Source organism: Venturia canescens, chromosome 11 (genome assembly GCF_019457755.1).
Source record: "Venturia canescens isolate UGA chromosome 11, ASM1945775v1, whole genome shotgun sequence".
Classification (NCBI taxonomy): Eukaryota; Metazoa; Arthropoda; class Insecta; order Hymenoptera; family Ichneumonidae; genus Venturia; species Venturia canescens.
The window spans coordinates 8742797-8766609 of record NC_057431.1 but is presented as its reverse complement, the minus strand read 5'-3'; the positions used below and the strand labels follow the sequence as shown (position 1 = coordinate 8766609).

Genomic DNA, 23813 nt, shown 5'->3' with positions numbered 1-23813 from the left:
CCTCCCCCCCCCCCGTTTCCACATCGAACGAGATCGTGATCGTATTTTCTGTTCTGCAGTTTCCTCGTTCTTCCGCGTTTCCCCGAATCCTTATAATTCGTCCTTGAAATCACCTGCACAACTCGTGATTTCTTGGTAACTACGAATCGATCATTGTTCCAGATGGTTTTGAATGTTATCGAGGAAATGATTCATTTACAGTTTTCCACGAGAATGAAACTTCTCGAAGATGCAAAGCTCCGTCAAAATTCCAGGGTCGATCGAAATCGCGATTGAGCAAAGTCGAAAGTTTGTTAATAAACATTTCGGTCGCCCTCGTTCGAGTTTTGTTGAGAACAAATTAGAAGCTGTTTCGTGCCTCGTTTTTATCAGGATTATTTTCGAGCCTTTTTTCCAAGAAAACTTCCTCCATTCGCTGCGTCGCGTCTAGCCGCTTCGTTTGCTTGGAATATTTTCTTTTCGATTCTTTCATCGATTTCGAAAGCTCCAAATCGTTTTAGTTTCGTTACAATTATTATTTTCAATCTTCCGAATAAATAGCAAACTAAGTTTATTAATAACTAAATTATATTTTCTTCGTGCAAACCCAGAAAATGATTCACAGCCAAGGATTAATGGCAACGTCCATTTTTATTTTATTCTCTCGTGCCTGCTCAAGTACATGAGATATTACAGAGAAAAAATCAAAACATTCTCGTACAGTCGGGCATATTTTTCATTTATATTTTATCATTTACCGAGTTCCTGTCCGAAGAATTCTCACGTCGCATCTCGAGGCGACGCTGTGGAACATTTGCATCGAAATTAAATCCACTGTCCGACACCACTCTGAGGATCCCAGTAGATTCTGCTACTCGCGTTCGTGCCCCGTCTTTTCGGCAAGAGACGCTTTCTGTGAGAAAAAATAAATGATTCGTAAAGCTCCTGAATTTTCGCTTGTCACTTGTCGAGATTTCAGAGTGGAATTGAAACTTGAGACATTGAAAATTCAAAGGTGCGAAGACTTCTCGGTAGAACGTACAGAGAGTGGTGCACCATTTTGGGGACCCTGCTGAAGCGAGAGGCCGGACGCTCAGGAAGATTCTGGACCCATGGCGATGCGGTGAGTTCCCCGTTCCCCTGACTTTTCCTGTCGTCGATGTAGTTCCGAATTCCCTTTTTGATATTCCTAACAAACTAAAATGACGATCTGCATTAGACAGGATTACCGTAAACCAATTAGTCGAAGCCCTTGACAAGTTCGTTGGGAGTCGAAGAAACAGTGTGCATGGCATTTCGACATTATTACGAGAGAAAGGAAAATCATTGCAGGCTGCATGTATAAAATTACCCGAGGTTGGTAGGGACTGAGGAAGCGCTTCCAATGTTCCGGATGGAGTAGCAACAAGCTCTCGACAACCTGGGAATGAAAAATAATCTTTGAAAACGTTTTACAGGAAAGAATCGAAGAGAAAAAAATCGATGAGAAATTAACCGTTTCTCGCAGGCGACGTCCAACTTGGGCGTTGCCACCGACCACTGCGAGTGCAAAAATGATGGCCAGATCTTTGATGAGTACTCGCGAATCAAGATAGATGGCGACTCGTTGTAAGTGACGCATAAGATAAGCAAGAGTGTCGCGATTCGCTCGTGGGAGTTTCTGTATCACTCGAAGCAGTAGTTTATTCCTTTCTTCGCTGTCTCGTTCCACAGACGCATGGATAAATTCTTCTCGAAGTTCATTAGTAACGAGAGGCTCGGCCAACGATCTCAAAAATATTCTCAGCACCAGCGTTACCGTGGGAACGTCGATTTCACTCAAGTCGTTCAATTTTTTAGTCTGCAGGTATCGTTTGACGAATAATTGAGCTAGGCGAGGGTCGCCGTCCTCCTGGTACAAATCATCCTCCGTCATACCACGCTTCTCTATTTCCTTGATGCATGCGACGACGAGAGATGGCACCAACGGTGGGATCATCGGCGCATAATAACCAAGAGGTCTCTGCAACAAAATTTTTCATTTTTATTTTTGTGAAATAGACAAGTATATTTGGGGCATCGCGAGCTTCGATCCAGATCGAATCAATTTCACCACTTACGGTGGCTCGATTTGCTGCTGCCATCCTTGAATGTCTTTCCTTCCTGGGCTCCTTTGGGGCAACTACCGGCGGATTTCCGAATTCTACTCTGCAAGAAAAAAAAACCTGACTGAGAACGAATTAAAAAAGATTCGTTCGCCAATGGACCATTCGGCGGATCTCATTCCGCATCATTCGTTCGTATCCCATAGGACACGTTCTACCTTTATCGTCACTGTGTTCAGTTGTCGCCCTTCATCATTCCAAATGTCAAATGTCGTTCAAATTACCCAATAAAATTTACTCGTTAACGTTATTGTCAGAGAAAAAAGACGAAAACTGAAGAATTAAACGCATTGAGAAAGCAGGGAAATTTACTAATTTGGATGGACCGAATTCATTTGGACGAAATATTGCTCGACCCACCTTTTTTTTATTCATTGGCTACTGATTCAGTTTATGGAACCACATCATAAATATTTCCCGTAAATTAATAAATGTGAAAAAAAACTTGCAAGGAAACGAGTTTCAACAAAAAACGTTCCAGTAACAAATAAAATAATTGAATTGATAAATTTAGTAGAATACATTTTTGAATAAATAAAATAAAACGAATAACTCAAATAAACAAAAAATATACAAACGTGACGAGAACACAATCGAAATTAAGAACAAAAATGTTAACAAATTTTGGTCAATCGATTGTAACAAAATGCAACTTTTTACTTCCCACACAAAATAAAAAATTCGAGAAAAATATAAATATATTGCAATTAATTTATCCAAAAATTGAATTAAGTTCAATGATACGTCCAGTGTGTGAGAAAAATCGAAAATATTCAGTCATGCAAAGTAAAGCTCTGGAATCGTCTCCTTCAAAATAGACTTTATTAAATTAAGTTGCGAATTTTTATTGTTGGGATACTCAAATTTTGCACAAACCTGAATTTTCTTAAGATTCATAAATTATTTAATAATTTTATGTAAAATTGAATTTCAGCGTTTATAATTTTGTGGGACTCTCAAATCTTTTTGATTCGCGACGAGACTCGAGATTTTTTTTCGGGTTCTTCGCGAAAGGTTTCAACAGAAAAAAATATTTTCAGCACTTTATTTATGGGTCAATTTATATTCAGGACTCTGAATGAGGAAAAAATGGAGAAATGGAAATTCTTACTGACCTGCTGATGGACTTTTGGAGGTTCAGTTGAAACTGTGACGAAGCGTAACGACGACGATGTAACACTAGCAAAAAAATCACTTGACATATTAGGATCGTTGCAGTGACAAATAAAGGAAAATTAACAGAAAAAGGGGACAGTGAGATCGTGACTTTCGTAAATAGGAGCAATTTTTTTTTTGGTATTGGAAACAAAGAATATGGAAATTTGCAAGTTTTTCGAATAGCGTTTCCAACTTTTGATAACGACTTTTGTAAGTGTTTTATGAATATTAAAATATTTTTTACAAATCATGGTTCTCGTACTTGCGAATGCTCTTGTGTCACGTTCCTTCGGCAATTGTTTTCCTTGACGATGACTCATCTATTATTTCCAATTTCGAGAATTTAAATGCGACTCAGTTTTGTTGAATTTCGAGAATTTAAATGCGACTCAGTTTTGTCGAATTTCGAGAATTTAAATGCGACTCAGTTTTCTCGAATTTCGAGAATTTAAATGCGACTCAGTTTTCTCGAATTTCGAGAATTTAAATGCGACTCAGTTTTCTCGAATTTCGAGAATTTAAATGCGACTCAGTTTTCTCAAATTTCGAGAATTTAAATGCGACTCAGTTTTCTTGAATTTCGAGAATTTAAATGCGACTCAGTTTTCTCGAATTTCGAGAATTTAAATGCGACTCAGTTTTCTCGAATTTCGAGAATTTAAATGCGACTCAGTTTTCTCGAATTTCGAGAATTTAAATGCGACTCAGTTTTCTCGAATTTCGAGAATTTAAATGCGACTTAGTTTTCTCGAAATTTCGAGAATTTTTATTTTCGAGAATTTGGATAAATGAAATTTTTCAGAAACGTTGAAACAATCGTAAATTTTTATCGAAATTTACGTGATAAAAAAGAACTTCGTAAAAACCATATTTTCAAGTCGAAACAATTCTGCCTTCGAGATTTTTCTAGGATCATCGAGCCTTTGTTTGAATTTGCAAAAAAATATTTTGGGACTTGGAAAATTTCACTCTCGTCCTGTCGTCGACTGGTCCAGGGTTTTTTAAGAAAATTATCACAAGTTTTCTCGAATACATTTGTTGGTTTCGTTGTGAATCGGATGGCTGATTTTGGAATTCGATTTTTTTTAAATTTTGAATTATTATGTTTTCAGAAAGATTGCATTTTCATTAACCACTTACATGTAATGGCCAATGAAAAATTGAATCGTTAGTAAAAATGATTCCCTTTTTAAAAATCAGATATCTATAAAAAATTTTAATAACCTCAGAATATTCTTTAAATTAAATGAGAGAAATTTTTAGCGGAGGGATCCATTTTTCGTCCGTGTCTAACATACAAATTTCTTTTCAATAAGGACCTTGGTAACGTTTTTTTTTCAAGTGGTAAGTTCATAGCTCAGAAAAGAACAATTTCGAATTCGATGAATAATCAAAAAAATGGCAGAGCTCCTTATTCTCGCCCTCAAGTTCGGTGTACTCTGATTTTTTTTTCGATCGTCCCCGCATCGGTGAAGAAAAAAGATACTAACTTATTCGGATTGCTTGAAACTATATGCCGAGCTTACTTTTCAAGAAAGGCAGATTGAGAAGGAAAACAAGAATTCAATAATTTCCTTGTTGATCATTTTTATTTCGATTTATCCAAAAAAATTTATCATTATTGGATTTTAACTTTTTTTTGGAAGAATATAAAGCAAAATTTGGTGAGTCGGGTATAAAAAATTAACAACTGTGTATTCCTATCATGAAGAGTCATTTATTAAAACAAATCAAGATAGTTCTTTTGAAAACGTTCTCTGCAGGAATAACTGCGTCGCGCTGGATGTAATAAACGACTTTTTTCAATCCTCGATGTACAAAAAATGGAAATATTCTTCAGGATGGTCGTTGACTCGCCGGAGGTCGATCAGACACTGGAACGAGTTATTCCCGCAGCTGCAAGAGATATAAGTTTCGATCAGACAAAAACAGTTTCACAGGCTAGTTGAGTTGCGGCTCGATTAGAAAATTGTGATAAATCATAATTTGAAACGTTTTTCAGTCTGATGTTTATTAAATTTTCCATCTTTTTATGTTCATTAAGATTTTTGGAATGAATATTGGAGCAAATTCTATAGATTTGAATCTTCATAGTTGTCAATTAAGAAGCATTGCTTCATTCATTCTGGAAACTCATCGCTAAGTGCAGTTCAACCCAGTTTTTTTAATTGAGCTTTAATGTTTATCACAATGTTTGTAGAGGGATTTTAATATTTTTTGTTCAGAATGTGATGGGAAATGAATTATTTTTGTAATCATTGATTGAAAACTTGGAGATGAACAATTTTTGAGGTCTTGGGATCAAAACTTGATTGTAGATGGATTTTTTTGAAGGAGTTCTTCAACGAAACTCGACTTACAGAATTGAAGATGGTCAGTCTACTTGGACCTCGCACGCATCTTCCTCCTCTTACGCTTTAGCCTGCGCATTCGCTTCTTACGCCACTGGAAAAATAAATTGAAAATTTGAATGAAAAATTGGCTGATAAATGAAATTGACGAGGAAAGTGAAACTTTATAATCTACAAGTGAAAAATATTCTGGAACTCTATAGTAACGAAACAAAAGAATTATCAAAAAAAAGTTTGGCTTCAATGATCGACAAACAATAAACTCGAAACTGCGGTATTTTAATAAGAAAAACTACTTGGAAATAGTGATTTCATGATTTCAAAGATCCAAACAACACGAGGCACGAGAAAAAGATGAAAAAGTCTAGAAACGTTGAAATAATGGCGGATTGCCAACTTCGACAATTGACATTTTTTTTAGAAGGATGAAATCAGTGATGAGTTAAATAAAGAACAAACACATTAATTGATAATAATACTAGATAAAATAATTTCACGCGGGCCGCAAAGGTATTATTTCGTTTCGGAAAATTTTTCAACACGCGGCGTGACAAACCTCACCGCCACGCCATCGAATGGCGGCGAAGTTTTTAAATTCACATTTGTTTATATTAATCGGCAGTACGATCGAAACGCACGAAAAAAATAAGCTATTAATTATTATTCACGTTACCTTCGCTCTCATATTTGCGGTGGAGAGGAGTCTAGATTACTCTAGAAAACCTCGATTGCGATGGATTGAAAATCCAGTTGCTCCGTCCGCTTCTGAGACCAATATGGAAGAGGCTTTCCGAAAATGTTCGACAGCCGCGCTTCGCTACGCTGCCCTAGTTCGAGCCTCTCACCAAAGAAGTCAGATGTTTAGATAGAAGTCCAGTCCTTCAGGAAATTTTGTGCCGATTTTAGTGGGGACATGTCCCCAGCGTTAGTTCGTATCCAGCGGCGCTGCCGTCGGCATACCGTTCTCGCTCTCACTCTCTCTCATGGGCTTATACGCTGGGGACACGTGACGTCAGGCTGTGACGTCAGGCTTGCGCTCACCCCTCACTTTCTAACCGCCATTGTGTGTTTTGAGTCAGCGCTTTGTCGTGCCGGTCCCTTTAAATTTTCGGATCTTTAATTATATGTAGTGAAAATGCCGTCTAACGCCTTGTGTTTATATCAAGGATGTAGAAACTCCAAGAGGAAAAATCCGGAATTGACGTTTCATCGTTTTCCGAAGGAGAGAGAAGCGTGAGTTTGTTTTGATAAAGGAAAAATAATGAAACAATGTAAGCTATTGGATGACATTTTGTGATTATATCTTCGAGAAAGGAGGAGATATCAAAAAATAAAGTATTTCATAGTTATTATTGTCTCCAATTAGTATATTCTTTGAAATGCGACCAAATTAACCGTAAATTCAACGAATATTGAATATCGCGAATGTTGTTATACGTGTACGTGTGTGGTGAGAAACCGCGGAGAACAGTTTTTTTGTTCAGTTCGATTTAACTGAACGTCGATACATTCGATTTCACAAATGTATGAAAACAAAAATTAGTGACGGTGTGACTCAAATTTTAAACAAATCATAACCCTTAAACCTCAAGCCTTCTCACGACTTATGACGAAGTAACAATTCTTACTCTGTATAAGTACTAGCGTGGTCAGGTGGTTACCATCCACGTTTACCGTCTAGAAGGTCTAGGGTTCGAATCTCGTATGATGATGCATTTTTTTTTCTTTCTAAATAAACATCTTTTTTAAATGAACATTTTTTCAATAAAATTATAACTTTTTAGATATAAATTCAATTAATTTGAATTATATTATTTTCCTCAAAATTGTTTTCAAACAGAAAAATGTATTTTCGGTATGACGCTGAAGTTTCCAACGTTGGAGTCCAACGAAATGATCGAAAAAAACTCCAATAATTCCAGTAATTCTCCTATTTTGTTCCCTGCCAAATTTGCGATTCGTAGTTTTTCAAGCTGTACCAACAATTCGTGAAATAAAAAATTGGTGAATTAAAAACGTTTTTTTCATTCATTTCGTTGGACTCCAACATTGGAAACTTCAGCATCATTTTTCAGTGATTTATACGAAAATTAGATTTAGTTTCGCTATTGCAGTTTTTTTTTTTCAGGTAGTATATATCTAGCAGAATTCATTTTAATTTCTAATTTTTTTGGCATTGGGATTTCAAAAAAATGATCGAGCCCAATTTTGTCGATTTGATAAATTTGCCATGAAAGAAAAATCATTTTTTTCACTTTATTTCCAACTAAATTGTTTCCATTTATTGTAATAAAGTAAATTACGGATAATAAAACGCGTAATAAAGTAAATTACAATGATAGATTAAATTTTTTTCCTTCCATTTTTATTACAAATTTTTTTTTCTCTATGGGATTTGCTCAGTGAATATATAAGATTCAATATTGAATGATTTGCAATTTATAAACTTTTCATTTTAGAAGTATCCAAAATGGTTTAAACTTTTTTGAAACGTAGCATTTCAAAGATGTAAGCTTCAATGTCCCAACTTTTTTAGGCTAAATATATTTTTTTACTTATTCAAAGCCATAGTATGCTTTTTCACATCCCTAACAAAGATTTTCTTTCAGATTTATGATTTATTCAAAGCTTAAAGCGATATTTTTTTTCAGGGATACGTTTTATTTACAATTCTAGTCAAATATTTTTTTTTAATGGTACTTTTGAAGTGATTTTCAAAACTAGTCCACATTTTCATTTTTTGAGAAAAATTTTTATATAAGATATAAGATCTGATTGAAGTTTTGCATGGGTTCTTTATTTAAACTTGATTTACGTTAACGATTTCTAGTCAGAAAAGCTGTTCTTGTTGTAACCTAACTGAAAACTTTTAATATCGTTTACTTTTTTATCGTTAAGGTTTGTTTTGTAACCTGGTAAAGGTTCTCAAAAACTTCCTGTGTTAAAGAGTGATCCTACTGTTCCCAGCATGTAAGAGCATTATTTCTTCAAAATCCTTTTAAAAAAAAGTTGACCGTTTTTTTTCTACAATTTTTTCTTTTTTTCTGGGAAAACTCTTTAACACTTTCATTGAATTCTCATTCCCACCCTCCCTCTCCAGTACATCCTCCCTGTCCTGATGGAAGACACCCACCACCTTCCCGTGGTTTCCATTGAATAATTTTAGCTCACGCATGTTTTTTTTCTTTAAAAAAAAACTCTAAAATGCACTGTCTATTTTTCAATAACACTGCTATACGTGAACTCAAATTAACTGAGAGTGGGTACACGAAACAACTATATGCTTGCTTTATACCAAGTTTCGAAAACAATCACATTCACACACAGGGACAGACCCTTTTTATACAAAAATATCCCTTTCGTTGCATAAATAAATGTAGTTCTTCTGACCTATGCTGAATTTTTTTCTATTCTTGTTACTATCGATCTTCTTCAATTTTTTCATATGACGGTATTCCAGGAATCGTTCATTCAACGTCTCAGAAATAACATCAATATTCACAAAAATTTACAGGAATTTTTTCAGAAATTTTTAAAAAGATATATAGTTGATTCTGGAAAAAAAAATCTCATGTCATGAATATTATTGGGCTGTTAACTCAAGATTTGTTCTTGTCAAATCGGTGTTTACCAAATTCTAGCTATGATCGAATTTTTTTCCATTTTAAATTCACGAAATTCTCTAATACGGAAACATTTCAAACTCAAGCATCAATAATCCTGACTACGTGAATAAATAACTGATCGAATTACATGAGAAAACTGCACATTCGAATCACATATGCATACGAGTAAGTGCATTAAAAAAAATCTAGATCGCTATCTAATATTCTTTTATTTCCAGTCAAAGAGTTTTCTCATCCTTTAAATTTCTACTCAAATATTTCTATGATTTTTCAGCTGCTTCACGGGTATAGTCTGTTGTGGACTCGAAAAAAAAAAAAAAATAAACAGGACTTGAACACTCGATCCCAGATCGAGCTCATACTGCTTGTCCAAATTACCCGTGATTTATTTATTGTTTTAACGATATTTATAGTTTCCAAAAATTATATTATAAAGAGAAGTGCTCGCTGATATTTATATAAGTATACACAAAAAAAAAATATCGAAATGTAGGATTCGATCCCTCGACCCCACGCGCTTAGGCCAAGCATCTTTTGGCCATTTAATGTGTGAGAGAGAAACAACATTCTAACTTCCCCACCTCCGTGACAGCTGTTCGCTAGTGACGTCACAAGCGAACGCCGCGCCGCAGAGCGGCAGTTTGGGTCGCAGAAAGTTTGTCTTCAAGCCGCCCATAAGAACTGGGCTTCTATATAAATCTGACTTCTTTGCTCTCACGCTAGGTGAGAATACGATTGCAGCGCCGTTTACAACATCGGAATTCATCGAAACTTGCATTTGAACGACTGAATCACATTTTCGAGAGAGTTTATCAAATAATCCATCCAAAGTTTAAAGTTTAAACAAATACGTTGGGATGTAAATAGGAATCGTCACCTGGGCAAATTTTGATTAACTAATTACGGATTTTTTTTTTTGAATGCTTGGTTTTCACTTTTGATTGGTTGTCTGGAAAAAAAAAGAAATTGATAGAAATCATAGGTTTTATTGTGATTAAAAAAATTTCACTTTCCTTTTACTAGCTTTATGATTGAAATGACAATGATTTCAGTAAATGGAAAATAATGAATTGTTCGGAATAAATCGCGCGAGATCTACCTTTGAATTTGCCGCTAGTGGTGCTGTCGCGCAACTGGAGCGCTATACTTCATCTATTCCCCCACTCCTCAATGTTTTTCCCGCGTTTAAAGAGAATTCCCGCCAGTGTTGCCAACTTAGGGGTTTTCCCCCTAAATTTAGGGGCAACGCAGATGCCTAGGGGTTTTTTTAGGGGCAATTTTTTTTTGGGGGTTTTTTTAGGGGCAACTTTTTTCTAGGGAATTTTTTAAGGGCTACTCTCATTTCGAGTTTTCAAGTGTTCGGTGCGTGTTAAAGACGAAATATTCTACCGAGACCGAGACCGTGTTCCGATACTGTGAGTACTGTAAGCCCTATAGGGATGGTACAAGTAGACTACCGCGCCACTAGTGGTGAAAAGTGAAAATTTTTGGGGATCTTTTATCATTATTGTATTATTATTATATATATATATATTCAATTATTATGATTATATTTCAATCAAAGTATTGAAAGTGCTACCCCAAAAACTTATAAATTATGACATTAGAGGCGCCACGAGTACTTTCGACCTGCCCTCTATCGAATCTGCACCATCTCTATTCGCTCTGTGCGCGTGGGCGGAGCCAAAAATCTAATACTACTACACTAATAGTATTAGTGTGTTCATGCATACTGCCAGCGCCACCATAAAGGGGACTCCGGCGTTTTTGGAGGAATACGTATACACGACACACGCTCACTTTCAAAGTAGTATGTTTACGCGCACGGAGCGAATACCAAAGCAAATACTCGCAGTACTCACAGTCACAGTCAATATCGGAACACGGCCCGAGTCTCTTGATTCTGCTCGCTCGCGTACCTTCTCGGATTGCAAAGTAAGTCATTTTCGTTTTTTGAAGTATCAGCGAAAAAATAAAAAAGGTATTAATAATTCAAACTTATATTCAAATTCATTACAGCATGCCAAAAGAAAAAAACAAAAAATATCTGCAAAAATATGTAAAGTGTTGGGAGACCGATTCAGCGCTTCAAGGTTAGTTAACATGCATTTTCTAAATTCGAATAAAATATATATTCATTCTCAATTTTTTCTATTAAATATTATGTTTAATTATTACGCTCTGTCCGAACGACAAAACGGTTGTATGTAAAGATACATATAAAGATACGTGGAAGTTGAAAGTGAAAAACGAGGATCGAATGAAAATAGATTCAGTTTTTACGTTTACAAGATTATTAAACATAATCAACTCAAAATAATGATTGTTCCAATTCGGTTAGTTTAATCTATGAGATGAATGTTTACTACACAGGGATTTCTTCAAAGCTTGCAGATCAACCGAGGTTTTCAAAGTTTTTTCCTGAAAAAGGTAATTTAAGTTATGTGAACCAGTGTGTTCTGGTTCGGTTCGTAGAATGTGTTTGATTAAGAGCTTCATTTGGTGGTAGTTTCACTGGTTTCTTTTTTCCTTTTCATTCCAGGTAGTTAACCTCAATTTGATTCCATTTTCACCTCCTCGTCTTGCTTAGTTTCCTACAATTTTTCATCAGTATATAGACACTCGTACTCCTTCGATTCCTCTAATACTTTTAATGTTTCCTCCAATGTGTTTTCACCTAATGTTTTAATATTTCTTCAAGTATGCACTGTTTTAATTCTTCTTTATTTGTGATGGTCCGACTAACTATTTTAAACATTTGTTAATGTTTATATGGACTTTCGCAATTGATATTGATAAATATCATAATTTATTATTATTATTAAATGTCTTGTGGTTTACATTATAGGTTGGCTAGGGCCTGATCCAACTGATACATGTTCTGCGGTCTGCAAATATTGTCGAATATCGTTGAAAGCTCACAAAAAGGATTTGATGAACCACGCAAAGACAGAAAAACATAAAAAAGCTGTATCCTTGGACAAATCAGCAAAGACATTCGAACCGTTGACTTCAACATTTGAGCCAGTTCTGACAGAAGCAACGAAGATCGCCGAATTGAAAATTGCTGCATTTATTGCAGAACATAGTTCACTGCAGACTGTGAATCACATGATCGACATTCTGCCGCAGCTGGACCCTTCGTCACATATAATTTCGAATTTGAAACTCCATCGCACTAAATGTTCGATGTTGATCAAGAACGTCCTCGGGCCTTGTATGCTCCAAGAACTTATCCAAGAAATTGGCGACGGTCCATACTCACTCATAATCGACGAGAGTACTGATCTTTCAACGCAGAAGGTGTTGTGTATCATGTTGCGATTTTTCTCTTTCGAGAAACGAGAAGTGGTTACAACGTTTTATCGGTTAATCAAATTAATCGATGCCGATGCAAAAAGTGTGCATAGTGCCATTAAACTTCAATTAGAACAAGATGGTTTAAAAGTTGAAAATATGGTCGGCATTGGCGTTGATGGAGCGAGTGTGATGGTTGGAAAACACAACTCAGTTACAGCTTTGTTTAAGCGTGAAATAGATGACCTAATCGTTATGCCATGTGTTTGTCACTCACTTCATTTATGCGCTGAAAAAGCATCGGAAATGTTGCCTCGTCCATTAGAATTTTTGGTTCGAGAAACGCATAATTGGTTTTCTTACAGCCCCAAACGGTTAGAAAAATATAAGCTTTTGTACGAAACAATTAATGGTAGTGGAAAACCGAATAAAATTCAGGGTCTTAGCGGAACTCGTTGGCTTGCTCGATCCGAGGCTATCGATACCATCTTAAATCAGTGGGAAGAATTGCAATTCTTATTTTCAATTGCAAAATCAGAAGACAATTGTCACATGGCTGCTCAGTTATACAACATCATGATAAGGTTACCCTACAAAGCTTTTCTTATTTTTTTAAAATACGAACTGAAAAGTGTAACGCAATTAAATTTGCTTTTTCAAAGTGATTACGTAGAACCTACGAAATTACTTGAGGATCTTTTTTTGATGTTCAAAAACTTACTGCAAAAGCTCGTTGTACCATCGAGCTTGCAGAAATTAACTGACAGTGAATTGATCAATTTCGATTTTCAATCTTGTTTAATGCATACTTCAGCAATGTATTTTGGCTACGAGTTTCACGTCATTGCTCAAGATATTGAACCAACAGAATTATTGGATGTTAAAGAAAGGTGCAAAAAATTTCTCTGTACTTTGGCTCAAGAGGTTCAAAAAAGATTGCCGGACAACTTATCTATCCTAAAGACGATGGCCGATCTTCATCCTAAAATCGCATTATCGCGAATGAAACCCAGTTTAACAGGTATTATTGCAAAATTCCAACGCACTCACTTATACGGCAATAAGAATGAGACAGAGTCAGAATGGAATCAATTGCAAAATAAATCGTGGCCAAATACAGTCAATTCCGTTGAATTTTATTCAGCCGTTTTTGTAGATTATGATTCTGCTGGTCAAAAGCGATTTGAAAACATTGCCAAATTTTCAATGGCTCTACTTACACTTCCGATTTCAAATGCAAGTGTCGAACGCGCTTTTTCGACATACAACGTAATTAAAAATAAATTACGAAATAAGCTGTCTCTTGAAGTACTGCAAAGTATTATGATGGTACGGTTCACTTTACAAAGACAATCCGGATCTTGCGTCAAATTTGTTCCTTCTGCCCGTATGCTCGAAATGTTCAACGTTAGTATGTACGATTTCAAAAATGCAAACAATACTCAGAAACAATGTGATTCAGTCGATGTTGTCGACGAAATATTCGATAACTACATTGGCGAAATATGAAGACGCGGGAAAAAAATTCTTACAATAAAATGTCAATTGTTCTCTTATTAATTTGTTATTATAAATAACATTTTTCACTATTTGTATTTATTCCATTGTAAAAATTACATGGTGTAAATTAAATGATAATTTAATTCTCACTAAATGTTTTTTGTTCAATGTTTTTATTTTCCGATATTTTCATTAAATTTTCATTACAGGAATATTTTTTAGATTATTATAATAAAATTCATTATAAAAATGTTTATTTTTATTTAAAAGTATAATTTTAAGCAATATTCAATGTTACGAAGGAATATAGCGCTTCTTCAAAAATAGGGGTTTTTAGGGGGATTTCAGATGGATTTTGGGGGGGGACGGTCCGTAGGAGTTGGCAACACTGATTCCCGCGAATTTCACAGTTCACAGCGGTTTGCACTGACTGCACTTGTTGCTTGACAAAAGCCTTATAGTTTGAGGAGTGAATTATTCGGACTCATGCTCGGGACGGTTGTGTAAATATCGATTTACCACGTCAGCGAGATTTTTGATTGTGAAGTAAAAGAAATTAAAACTGATGGTACTAAAACCGCGGACTCGGACAAAGTGAAATTTGTGACTTGTGGAATAATCGAGCTCTTCGCGTGTGAAAAAGTTGCGTCGCGTCGCAGCTGCATCGTTGAAAAAACACTGTATTTTAACAATCTTTTTTTATACATGAATTGCAAATAAGTGCTTTTTAAAATTGAAAATAATCAAAAAAGGGAATAAATTAATTTTTTCGATAACCTTCAAAATGATGCACGTTCAGCCCAAGCTGGATTTTCCAATTCGCAAAAAATCGACGTTTTATGGAGCCAAAGAAAATTCTCCGACACAAGATTTTACTAATGCTACTTTGAGATTAACTCCAAGTACAAGATACACCCCGAAAGTAAAAAAAATTGTTGCAATCAGCAGCAGTAGTGAGTCTGACTCTGATTTCGATGTCGAAAATACCGATTCGAAAAACATTAAAAATACGCCACGCAAGCGTGTCAATGCTACAAGAACCCCAAGAAGAACGAGGAAAATCTCGGACAGTAGCGAAGGTAGGTTATTTCGAGAAAAAAAACGTTCAAAAATTTGTTTCAACAAAAAAATAATTAACCGTTCTAGCCTTATTTATTATTTTTTTCCGATGTTCTTGTTCACAAATTTTTTAATATATTTATCAATCCCTATTCTCAGAGAGTCCATATTTTGTAGCGAACGTGAAATAATTGTTGAATGTTTTTATTTTATCAAACTCAATACAAGAATAATTTGCATACATTGATCTTGGAAATGAAAAATCTATTTTTTGCTTTTGCGGATGATCACTAAACCAGAAATAACAGAAATTAAATTTGGCATTATTTTAAAAAAATATCGAAAACAAAATTAGTTTACAAATACAACCAAAAAAAAATTGAGTGAAAAATGTTTTTATTCCAGATGAGCATGGATCGACTCCGCCGAAACAGAAGAAAGGTGGCAAGCAGCCTATGACTCCATCAGGACTCTTGGACCGTTTGAATCTGGAAGATTTGTCAGGAACAGCAGAAAAATTGACACCTAAAAGGTTATTTCCTTCGGCAAAGTATCAGAACGCAAGGCGAGCGCTGCACAGTTCGGCGCCAGAGAATCTGCCAGGCAGAGAGTCAGAGCTTTCACAATTGCGTACTTTTCTCTCAGAACACTTGGCCAGTGAAAGTTCAGGTTCACTGTACGTCTCAGGTCCACCAGGAACAGGAAAAACTGCATGCTTATCATGTATCATGAGAGAAAAAGAGTTCAGCAAGCATTTTCAGACGATTTATGTAAATTGCACATCAATGAAGTCCGCAAGTACAATTTATTCGAAAATAATACAAGAGCTTGGACTGCCCTGCACGAAATCTGGAAGAAACAGTAAATCAACTATCGAAAAGTATCTTGTCAAATCGCACAAAATGATTTTGTTGATATTGGATGAAATTGATCAACTGGAGAGCTCAAGACAGTCTGTTCTTTACTCCATTTTCGAGTGGCCTTCTCTTGCAAATTCCAAATTAATTCTCGTCGGTATTGCCAATGCGCTTGATCTCACCGATCGAATTTTACCAAGACTCCAAGCAAGGTGCGAACTCAAACCAAAATTAATGCACTTTGCGCCTTACAACAAACGACAAATCGCTGATATCATCACTCAACGTTTGAGCGAAGCCAATGTTAGCGATGTTTTCACAAACACTGCTGTGCAATTACTCGCTGGTAAAGTTGCGGCCATATCAGGTGATGTCAGACGTGCTCTTGACATCAGCAGACGAGTCATTGAACTCTCAGAGACTGAAAAAATGACACAGGTTTTGAAACCAAACGTTGACAATGGTGAGAAACTTTATTTTTCTTATGTTTAATCGTCAGTTTTTAAAGAATTTCGGAGCTTTCTGAAAAGTAGTAGATTCTGTACAGTAAATTTTTCGTAGGGCATTTTGTGACGAACTATCAATGTCTGATTTCATTTTTCCCAGATTAGTCCACAATTGAGATATTTTGAGTTTTCATTTTTTTAATTAATTTCAGAAATGAACAGTGGAAGTCCAAAAAAACAACAACCAGCGGTGGATCGACCTGTCGATCTCAAAGAAGTTGTTAAAGTATTGAACGGCGTTTATGGCGGTTCGCAGAATATTGATGAGGACGAAAGCACGTTTCCACTTCAGCAAAAAGTTTTATTATGCTCGTTAATGCTAATCCTCAACAAGGGCAGAAACAAGGACGTAACTATTTCCAAAGTAAGTAAAATAGTCGGTTGGCACGAACATTCGAGATTTTTATAAACGATCGTCGTTGGAAAACCCAACTAAAAACGTTTCAACTTTTGTCACGATTTTCGAATGAAGAATCAGAATCAAAGGAAAGTGAAAAAAAATCTCAAAATCAAAAAGCTTTAATTTTTCTAAGAACTGAGATGTCGGAAGCGCTGAAAAAACGTGATTTATTGCAGTTGCACGAAGTCTACACAAAAGTTTGTCGCAAGCGCAACATTTACGCAGTTGACATGTCCGAATTTGTGAGTCTTTGCTCGCTAATTGAGACTCGAGGAGTTGTGCGACTCACGACGAAGAAGGAGCCGAGATTATCAAAAGTTAATTTACAATGGGACCAGGAAGAATTGGCAGCAGCATTGCAAGACAAACAGATGATGTACGGTATAATGAACGACGAGACGTGTCTCTAGCCGTTGAATCGATACAATCATAAAGAAATAGATATACAATTTTGATAAATTAATATATTAATTGCACGTTTCGAAGCATCACGAAGAATGAAAGAAGAGTGAAGGGATTTTCATTTGTTTTTACTTTTAAAATGCGTTCACAACAAAGTTGAGTAATTTGTGAACACTCGAGAGTTTGTTGGGTGAATTTTTTGATATAATTACTATTAATTTTAATATAATAATAATAATAATAATTAATATTTTTAATGTTTCTAACGGTTTTTCCTTATGAATCTTTTGCTCCGAACGATTCACTTTTGAGGGAGTTTTTTTTCAATTAAATTTTTGATGTACATACTGTTTTTAAAACTAATAAAAATTGTTGAATCTGTACATTCGAGTTTTTATTTTGACATTTTAATTTTGAAATGAAAATCTTTGTGTTGGTTTTGTCGATATAGAGAACGGTTTGTTACCGACTGTCGATAAGTCACTGACGACCAATTTAGAAGCTCCTTTGAAAATCATTATCCGGAAATGAATTTTTGATGAATCATCGAATAATCTTCGCCTTAATATTCAACTATTTAATAATTCTTTCTCGAGATACGAATGCTTGAATTTTTCAAATAATTTCAATTCTCGATTGCAACGATCTTGCATTCCAATCCATGAATAAAATCCTTTGCTTGATCGAACCTTACATTTTCGAATAATTTGACTTTGAACAAATGATTTCCTTGAGAAATGAGAACGATTATTCGAAAATAACTGACATTTTCTTGATCCATGGTTCTTATGGTTTGAATTGGTCTGGATCACGCGAGTCCTGCTGTCTGTTGTAACAAATTTTTTTAAATCGTTTGTCAAAAATAAACAATGGACTTGAGGAATGTAGGTTGTTGGTTGGCTGGTTCATCGATCAAACGTCCCTTGGAAACCGTCCCTTAAGTCGAGTTATTTCACAGTGAAAATGACAGAGAAGTTCAGTCGAGATTTCAAACGCGATTTTATCGGAATAAAGGGCGAAGGATTGTGACCGAGAATCGGAGATTTTGAGGCGGAAGCTGCCCTCTGGGGTGCTCGATCCCCGCCAGCAAACATTTGGCAGAAATTTGTTTTTTGCTGTCAAAATACAGCTTTTCTTCTTGCTTCTTCGTATTTGAAGGATCTAGCAGAAGATTTTTCGATGAGACTTCTCAAGTTTTTACTACGTTATTTTCCGCCAGGTAAGCCCAACCGTCATTGAAAAAAAGAAAACGACCTTTTCGAGGTGTCAATAAAATTGAGCGGGTTTTTCTAATCCTCGTTTTCAGGGATCGCCTTGGAGTACACCCAGGGAGGAGACGTCAAAACCAAAATGATAGACCTCCTCGATCTCTCAGCCAAGTAAATTCTTTTGATTGTATAAAAAAAGTGATTTATCAGCAGAATTTCAAGCATATATTGGAAAAAATCTCGACAACCGAGAAAATATTATCGAAAATAATCAGATTTTTTAAAAAACTTGAAAAACTCAGTTAAGGAGGGTGGCTACGTTCGTCAAATTGATAAGAAATTCATCAAATTTGGTGATAATGTTCTTCAACATCAAGTGCGAAGACACAATTTTTTTCAAAATTTTCTTCTGCTTAGTTATCGAGTAATTACGGATTAAAGCAGATTTCTTATGCCCGGAATGTATACCTATATATATGGAAACGCTATGCTTATACACTTGAACTTTAGTGATCAATTACTCGATAACTGTACAGAAGAAAAATCTTAAAAAATTTGTACTGTCAAATTTGGCCCTGAAGAATATGTTCACCAAATTTTATTAAATTCTTATCATTTTGAAATTTTTAATATATTTAACATGGTTTAGCATGGCAACATTGTATCGTCGGTAGCCACCCTCCTTAAATTGAGAACAAATAATAAAACGGGATTGAAAACAAAAATTCTACGAAATAGGGTATCGACAAAATTTCAAAAATAAGCCACAAATTTGTCTTTGTATCAACGCGTTGAGGAACAAAAAAGTTGTGAAAGGAAGCATTCAATAAATGTTTTCGGGGCAAGTGACATTGAGGAAGAGCGAAGAGTCGAAGGTCGTCGGAATATTTGATTTATTCAGACGTTTTTTTTTTTTTTTAGAACCGACATAAAAGAGCTTGCTCAGAGTATCAAAGCATCGGAGCCGGTGATAACTGACAGCGTGATGGATCAATTGATCGAGACTCTGGAGAAATTGCAGTCGAAGGTCTGTGACAACAGTGTCAAGCGTTACTACAAATATAAAACATTGCAAACGCATTTGTTGCCCCTGACGAACATCGCGTTTGATAAATTAGGTAAAAGGTATAAATTTCGGGAGCATAATGTTTTGCTGGAACGGTTGTTCCTTTGGCAGGCTTTTGTTAAGTATTATCTTGTTTTTAATCGTCTCTCGACAGATGCCTGACGGGCAGCTATGACCGAACTTGTAAAGTTTGGGACATTGACAGTGGAACGGAGCTTCTTACTCTCCAAGGCCACAAAAACGTAGTTTATGCAGTGTCCTTCAACAATCCAGCCTCGTAAGAGCAAATAAATGTTGACCTGAGAACGGCATTTTAAATAATTTCAGTCATTCGAACAAAAGGTCCATGATTTTTTGGGTTTACATGAGCCTTGACAGTGATGACAGCGGCAATGCCGATAATAATGAACGTCACACAAACCTCAAACGATAACTGACACCGAATGTGATAATGAAACTTGGCAATAATAGAGTTGACAGGCAACGTAGCACCGAACACATCGACGCACTTGACAGTTGACACGACAGTCAAGAGAGCGGGGAACCTGACGGGCAATAAAGCACAAAATGAAGGAATTAACTTGGGAGTAAGCGCGACGGTGACTTTGAAAACGAGATTCACATGAACGAGTAATTCAAAACAATGGGTGACAACGACCAAAGTCGAAATTGACATGAGATTAATTGACACTCTGACTGACAGCAAACATGAAAATGAAGAAAGTGGTTAACTCGACAGCGCAAACAGCGGTAAAGCCAACAATGCACTTGACATGGAACACGGCAGGGGACGCAGTAACGAACTTGACAGCGGACACGACGGTGAGCTAATGAGTAGCTAAGACAGCGTACATGCCAATGAGCACAGGACATGCACGTGACAAGGGATATCCTAGTGTAGACTGTGACAAACTTGACAGAGATCATGACAGCGGCTTAATTGACACTGGACAACTGAATGAACTTGACAGCGCAGTAATGGGCACGGCAATGTACTTGACAGTTGACACAGCAATGAACTTGACAGGAAACACGACGGCGAGCTTAATGACAGCTTAATGACAACGTAATCATGATCCTGGCTTTAAACATGAGTCTTGACATTCGAACAGAGCACTCAACTCCTCAGTGAACTTGGCTCGATCCAATAATAGGGATGAGTTGTTCGATGACAGTGTCAGTGACGAAGTTGTTTTCTTGACACGCTGCATGTCATTTACTTGAAATAGAAATTCAGCAACGAATATTTCATTTCGAACTTTGATTCGGTCTCATTATTTTCTTCCATGAAATTTGCCTAAAGGAATAGTCTTGATTGACGTAATGCGGCGTGGTTGACAGTGACAAAATCGTGACGGGCTCGTTTGACAAAACGGCGAGTGTATGGTGCTCGCGAACCGGCCACTGTCTCGTTCAAATGTGGGGTCACAAGGCAGAGGTCGTAGTTGCACGCTTTTCGCCCACTCAGGCAAGAATCGCTACTGGCTCGTTGGACACGACTGCCAAAATATTTGGCATTTCCGGCGGCCAAGAGCTGGCTACGTTGAGAGGACACACTGGCGAAATCGTAGCGATGCATTACAATGACAATGGAAATGAGCTTATTACTGGATCTTTTGACAGCACCATCAGCATATGGGACACAAGAACTTTCAAGTAAAATCCCAGTTGCTCGCTCTATTCCCATTCCATTTTTTTTTACACTTGATTTCGTAAGAAAATGTTTTTTTCGAAGAGATTCGAATCATTTGATATTATTCAAATATTTCCTGTCAGCCATTAACTCGAGCAACGCTAACTCAATTTATTCACGTCGATTTTTTCAATTAATTTGATCAAATAGAAAGTCAATTCTTCGAATTTAATTGATTAATTGAAAAAAGGAGAAAAGGAGAAAAGCCAGAAAATATTTATTTTCATTTTATCCACGAATCGAAATGATTCCAACAATCTCAAATCGTTCAGTCGTGTCAGTTTTGAATAAATCAATGCCATTCAATGAATCAGCTGATTCTGATGAGTCGATTATCTCAGCTCAAAATTCAATTATTCCCTTCTTCGCGAGTAAAACGAAAATTTTATTTATTCTTCGGTTTTTATTTGCTTACGAATTTATTTGACGTTGCAGAAGGAGCAGCGTTCTCATTGGCCACCGAGCAGAAGTATCCAACTGTTTGTACAGTTTCGATTGTTCCCTCATCGCCTCCTCCTCGCTCGACAAAACCTCCAAACTCTGGGACGCCAGAATGAATTCCTGCATCGCGACCCTCCTCGGCCACGAGGACGAAGTCCTTGATCTAACCTTCGATAACAAGGGCAAACGATTGGCAACTGCCAGCAGCGATACGACTGCACGAGTCTGGGATATTACCGGGGACTTTCGTGAAACTGCTCTCATGGAAGGTCATCGGGAAGAAGTTTCCAAAGGTAAAGTTCATCGATGATGCACGAAATGGCGCGGCTGCGCGCACGAAATGGCAACGTTGGTGTTTTACATACGAGGAGGCCAAGTTCCTGGAGCTCTCGAGTTGGTTTACATCGATTTTGAGTACTGCTCGAAAAACCGAGCCACGAGCACAAATTTTATCATTTGAATTTTCTTTTTTCCTCAAATATCTTTTCAACTATTTTAGTACGATAATTTTTCAACTTTGTTCGATATTTTGGACTTTTTTTCAAATCCAACGGCAGCTCGCCATAAACAACGGAAAATGTGCGCTCCGGGTGGTCAAAAATTGAGACCGTTTTCGATGAAAAAGACAAAACTCGTCTCAAATAATCTGAAAACTTTGAATGGCTATAACTCGAGAAAAAATCAAGGGACAGAGATCGATAGGGGGGGCTTCGGAAAGGATTTGAGTAGATTTAGAAACTGCATGGAAAATCATTCCGATATTTCGTTTCCTTTCTCCCAATAACGGCCTCCGAAAATTCAAGCTCAGGTCGACTCTGCAAAATCCATTGAAAGTCGAAGAGAATTTTTCAAATGGGCTCACAAGAGTAATCAAAATTCAGGCTATTCTCATTTGACTCCGTCAAACCGGAAGTAACTCCGTATTTTGCATTTTTCTGCTCGAATAATGTCAAAAAGCGTTTCTGGGCTGCGCTCGTTTCATTTTTTTTCTAATTCCCATTTCCCTGTATTTTCAGTTTGCTTCAGCCCAAATGGTCACCAATTGTTGACATCCTCGCTGGACAGGACCGCGAGACTTTGGTCCAGTGAGACCGGATGTTGTGCCCAGACTCTGAGCGGTCACGGGGACGACGTTTTCGCTTGTGCTTTTTCGTACGCCGGTGACACCGTCGTCACCGCGAGCAAAGACAATTCTTGTATGATTTGGAGGTGACTCGAATGGTTTCAGGTGCTCGCGTAGCTGCTACTTGTCGCCCTGTTCGTGAGTTACATTTTATACTTTTTTGTCCTCCGACAAAAGAGTCCGTCGACCTTGTGAAAACTAAAAAATATTTACAACTCTAACTCGAAAGTGCGAAAGTTGCTTAAAGCTCGCATCAAAATTGGACTTATCGAAGATTGTTTAATTAAAATCGTCGCTAGGAAGTTTGGATAAAAATGGAAAAGAAGCATCGTTGATTTTGCATAATTGAGAAAAAAATTATTTTTTCTTGCTTTTTCTCACTAAATTTCACAGCCGAATCGACGATTTTTCATCGGTCATAGCGTGCAGATCATTCCAAAGATTCCACTCCATAAATGGCTAAATAATTTGGCGATAAATTCGCGTAAATGGGAGCAGCGATAAACAGCGAATAATTGTTTTCGAGCGGGTTACGCCAGCTGTTTATCTTCCTCATTGTTGATGTTGAATATTCTGCATTTATTATTATTATCATCTCGCCTGTCAAAAGACATTGCGACACTTTTCTTCGCAGCGGATAATTTTCGATGTGGCTGTTGCAATATCTCGTGAGTTACGTTCTATCGCGAGCAGCGAACGAATCTATTTTCGCTTCGCGTCAATTTTGTTGATCAACGATTTTACTGAAGGTCGCAGAAAATTAATCGTCACCGATCAAAGTTTATTGTTTGATTTGTTGAGGGCGAACACATTCGAAATACGTAATTTTGGGACATCGAACTTGACAGAAGGCACGAAAGCTCTTTGTACTCGTTTCCCTGATCAATTTAGTCGTTTCAATTACTCTGATTATCTCCATGCAAATGAGACTGTAAAACGAGCCTTGAGACTCAAAAAGTAGCTGAAATCTGGATGATGCAAGTCGAAAGTAATATCGTTAATG

At 36.6% G+C, this 23813-nt stretch overlaps 4 protein-coding genes and 1 long non-coding RNA gene across 7 annotated transcripts; 3 read left to right on the top strand and 2 right to left on the bottom strand.

Annotated features, from left to right (window-relative positions):
- Positions 1-611: 611 nt before the first annotated feature.
- On the bottom strand, positions 612-3329 carry LOC122418107 (rac GTPase-activating protein 1-like). Its single transcript, XM_043432150.1, has 6 exons — positions 3239-3329; positions 2079-2166; positions 1475-1981; positions 1331-1399; positions 1022-1176; positions 612-892 (listed from the first exon to the last, which is right to left on the bottom strand). The coding sequence occupies exons 2-6, from the start codon at positions 2100-2102 to the stop codon at positions 805-807; spliced, it is 843 nt and encodes a 280-aa protein (XP_043288085.1). The 5' UTR covers positions 2103-2166; positions 3239-3329; the 3' UTR covers positions 612-804.
- Positions 3330-4978: 1649 nt separating this feature from the next.
- Positions 4979-6463, bottom strand: LOC122418231 (uncharacterized). The gene is made up of 3 exons (XR_006262469.1): positions 6306-6463; positions 5642-5726; positions 4979-5177 (listed from the first exon to the last, which is right to left on the bottom strand). It is a non-coding gene; the product is annotated as an uncharacterized lncRNA (long non-coding RNA).
- A 4051-nt stretch (positions 6464-10514) lies between these two features.
- Positions 10515-14111, top strand: LOC122418173 (uncharacterized). 3 transcript variants are annotated; one of them, XM_043432239.1, is made up of 4 exons: positions 10515-11193; positions 11278-11351; positions 11646-11688; positions 12107-12204. In XM_043432239.1, the coding sequence occupies exons 1-4, from the start codon at positions 10984-10986 to the stop codon at positions 12113-12115; spliced, it is 336 nt and encodes a 111-aa protein (XP_043288174.1). In that variant the 5' UTR covers positions 10515-10983; the 3' UTR covers positions 12116-12204. The 3 variants fall into 3 exon arrangements, with proteins under 3 accessions (XP_043288174.1, XP_043288172.1, XP_043288173.1); XM_043432237.1 differs by having other exon boundaries at positions 10981-11193; positions 11632-11688; positions 12107-14111; XM_043432238.1 differs by having other exon boundaries at positions 10982-11193; positions 12107-14111.
- A 366-nt stretch (positions 14112-14477) lies between these two features.
- Cdc6 (Cell division cycle 6) lies at positions 14478-17662 on the top strand. Its single transcript, XM_043432334.1, has 4 exons — positions 14478-15134; positions 15520-16434; positions 16630-16841; positions 17054-17662. Exons 1-4 carry the CDS (start codon positions 14840-14842, stop codon positions 17285-17287), a joined length of 1656 nt encoding a protein of 551 aa, XP_043288269.1. The 5' UTR covers positions 14478-14839; the 3' UTR covers positions 17288-17662.
- A 772-nt stretch (positions 17663-18434) lies between these two features.
- LOC122418012 (dynein assembly factor with WDR repeat domains 1) lies at positions 18435-23122 on the top strand. The gene is made up of 7 exons (XM_043431984.1): positions 18435-18498; positions 18586-18658; positions 19409-19612; positions 19708-19830; positions 20895-21209; positions 21682-21980; positions 22704-23122. The coding sequence occupies exons 1-7, from the start codon at positions 18459-18461 to the stop codon at positions 22898-22900; spliced, it is 1251 nt and encodes a 416-aa protein (XP_043287919.1). The 5' UTR covers positions 18435-18458; the 3' UTR covers positions 22901-23122.
- Positions 23123-23813: the final 691 nt, after the last annotated feature.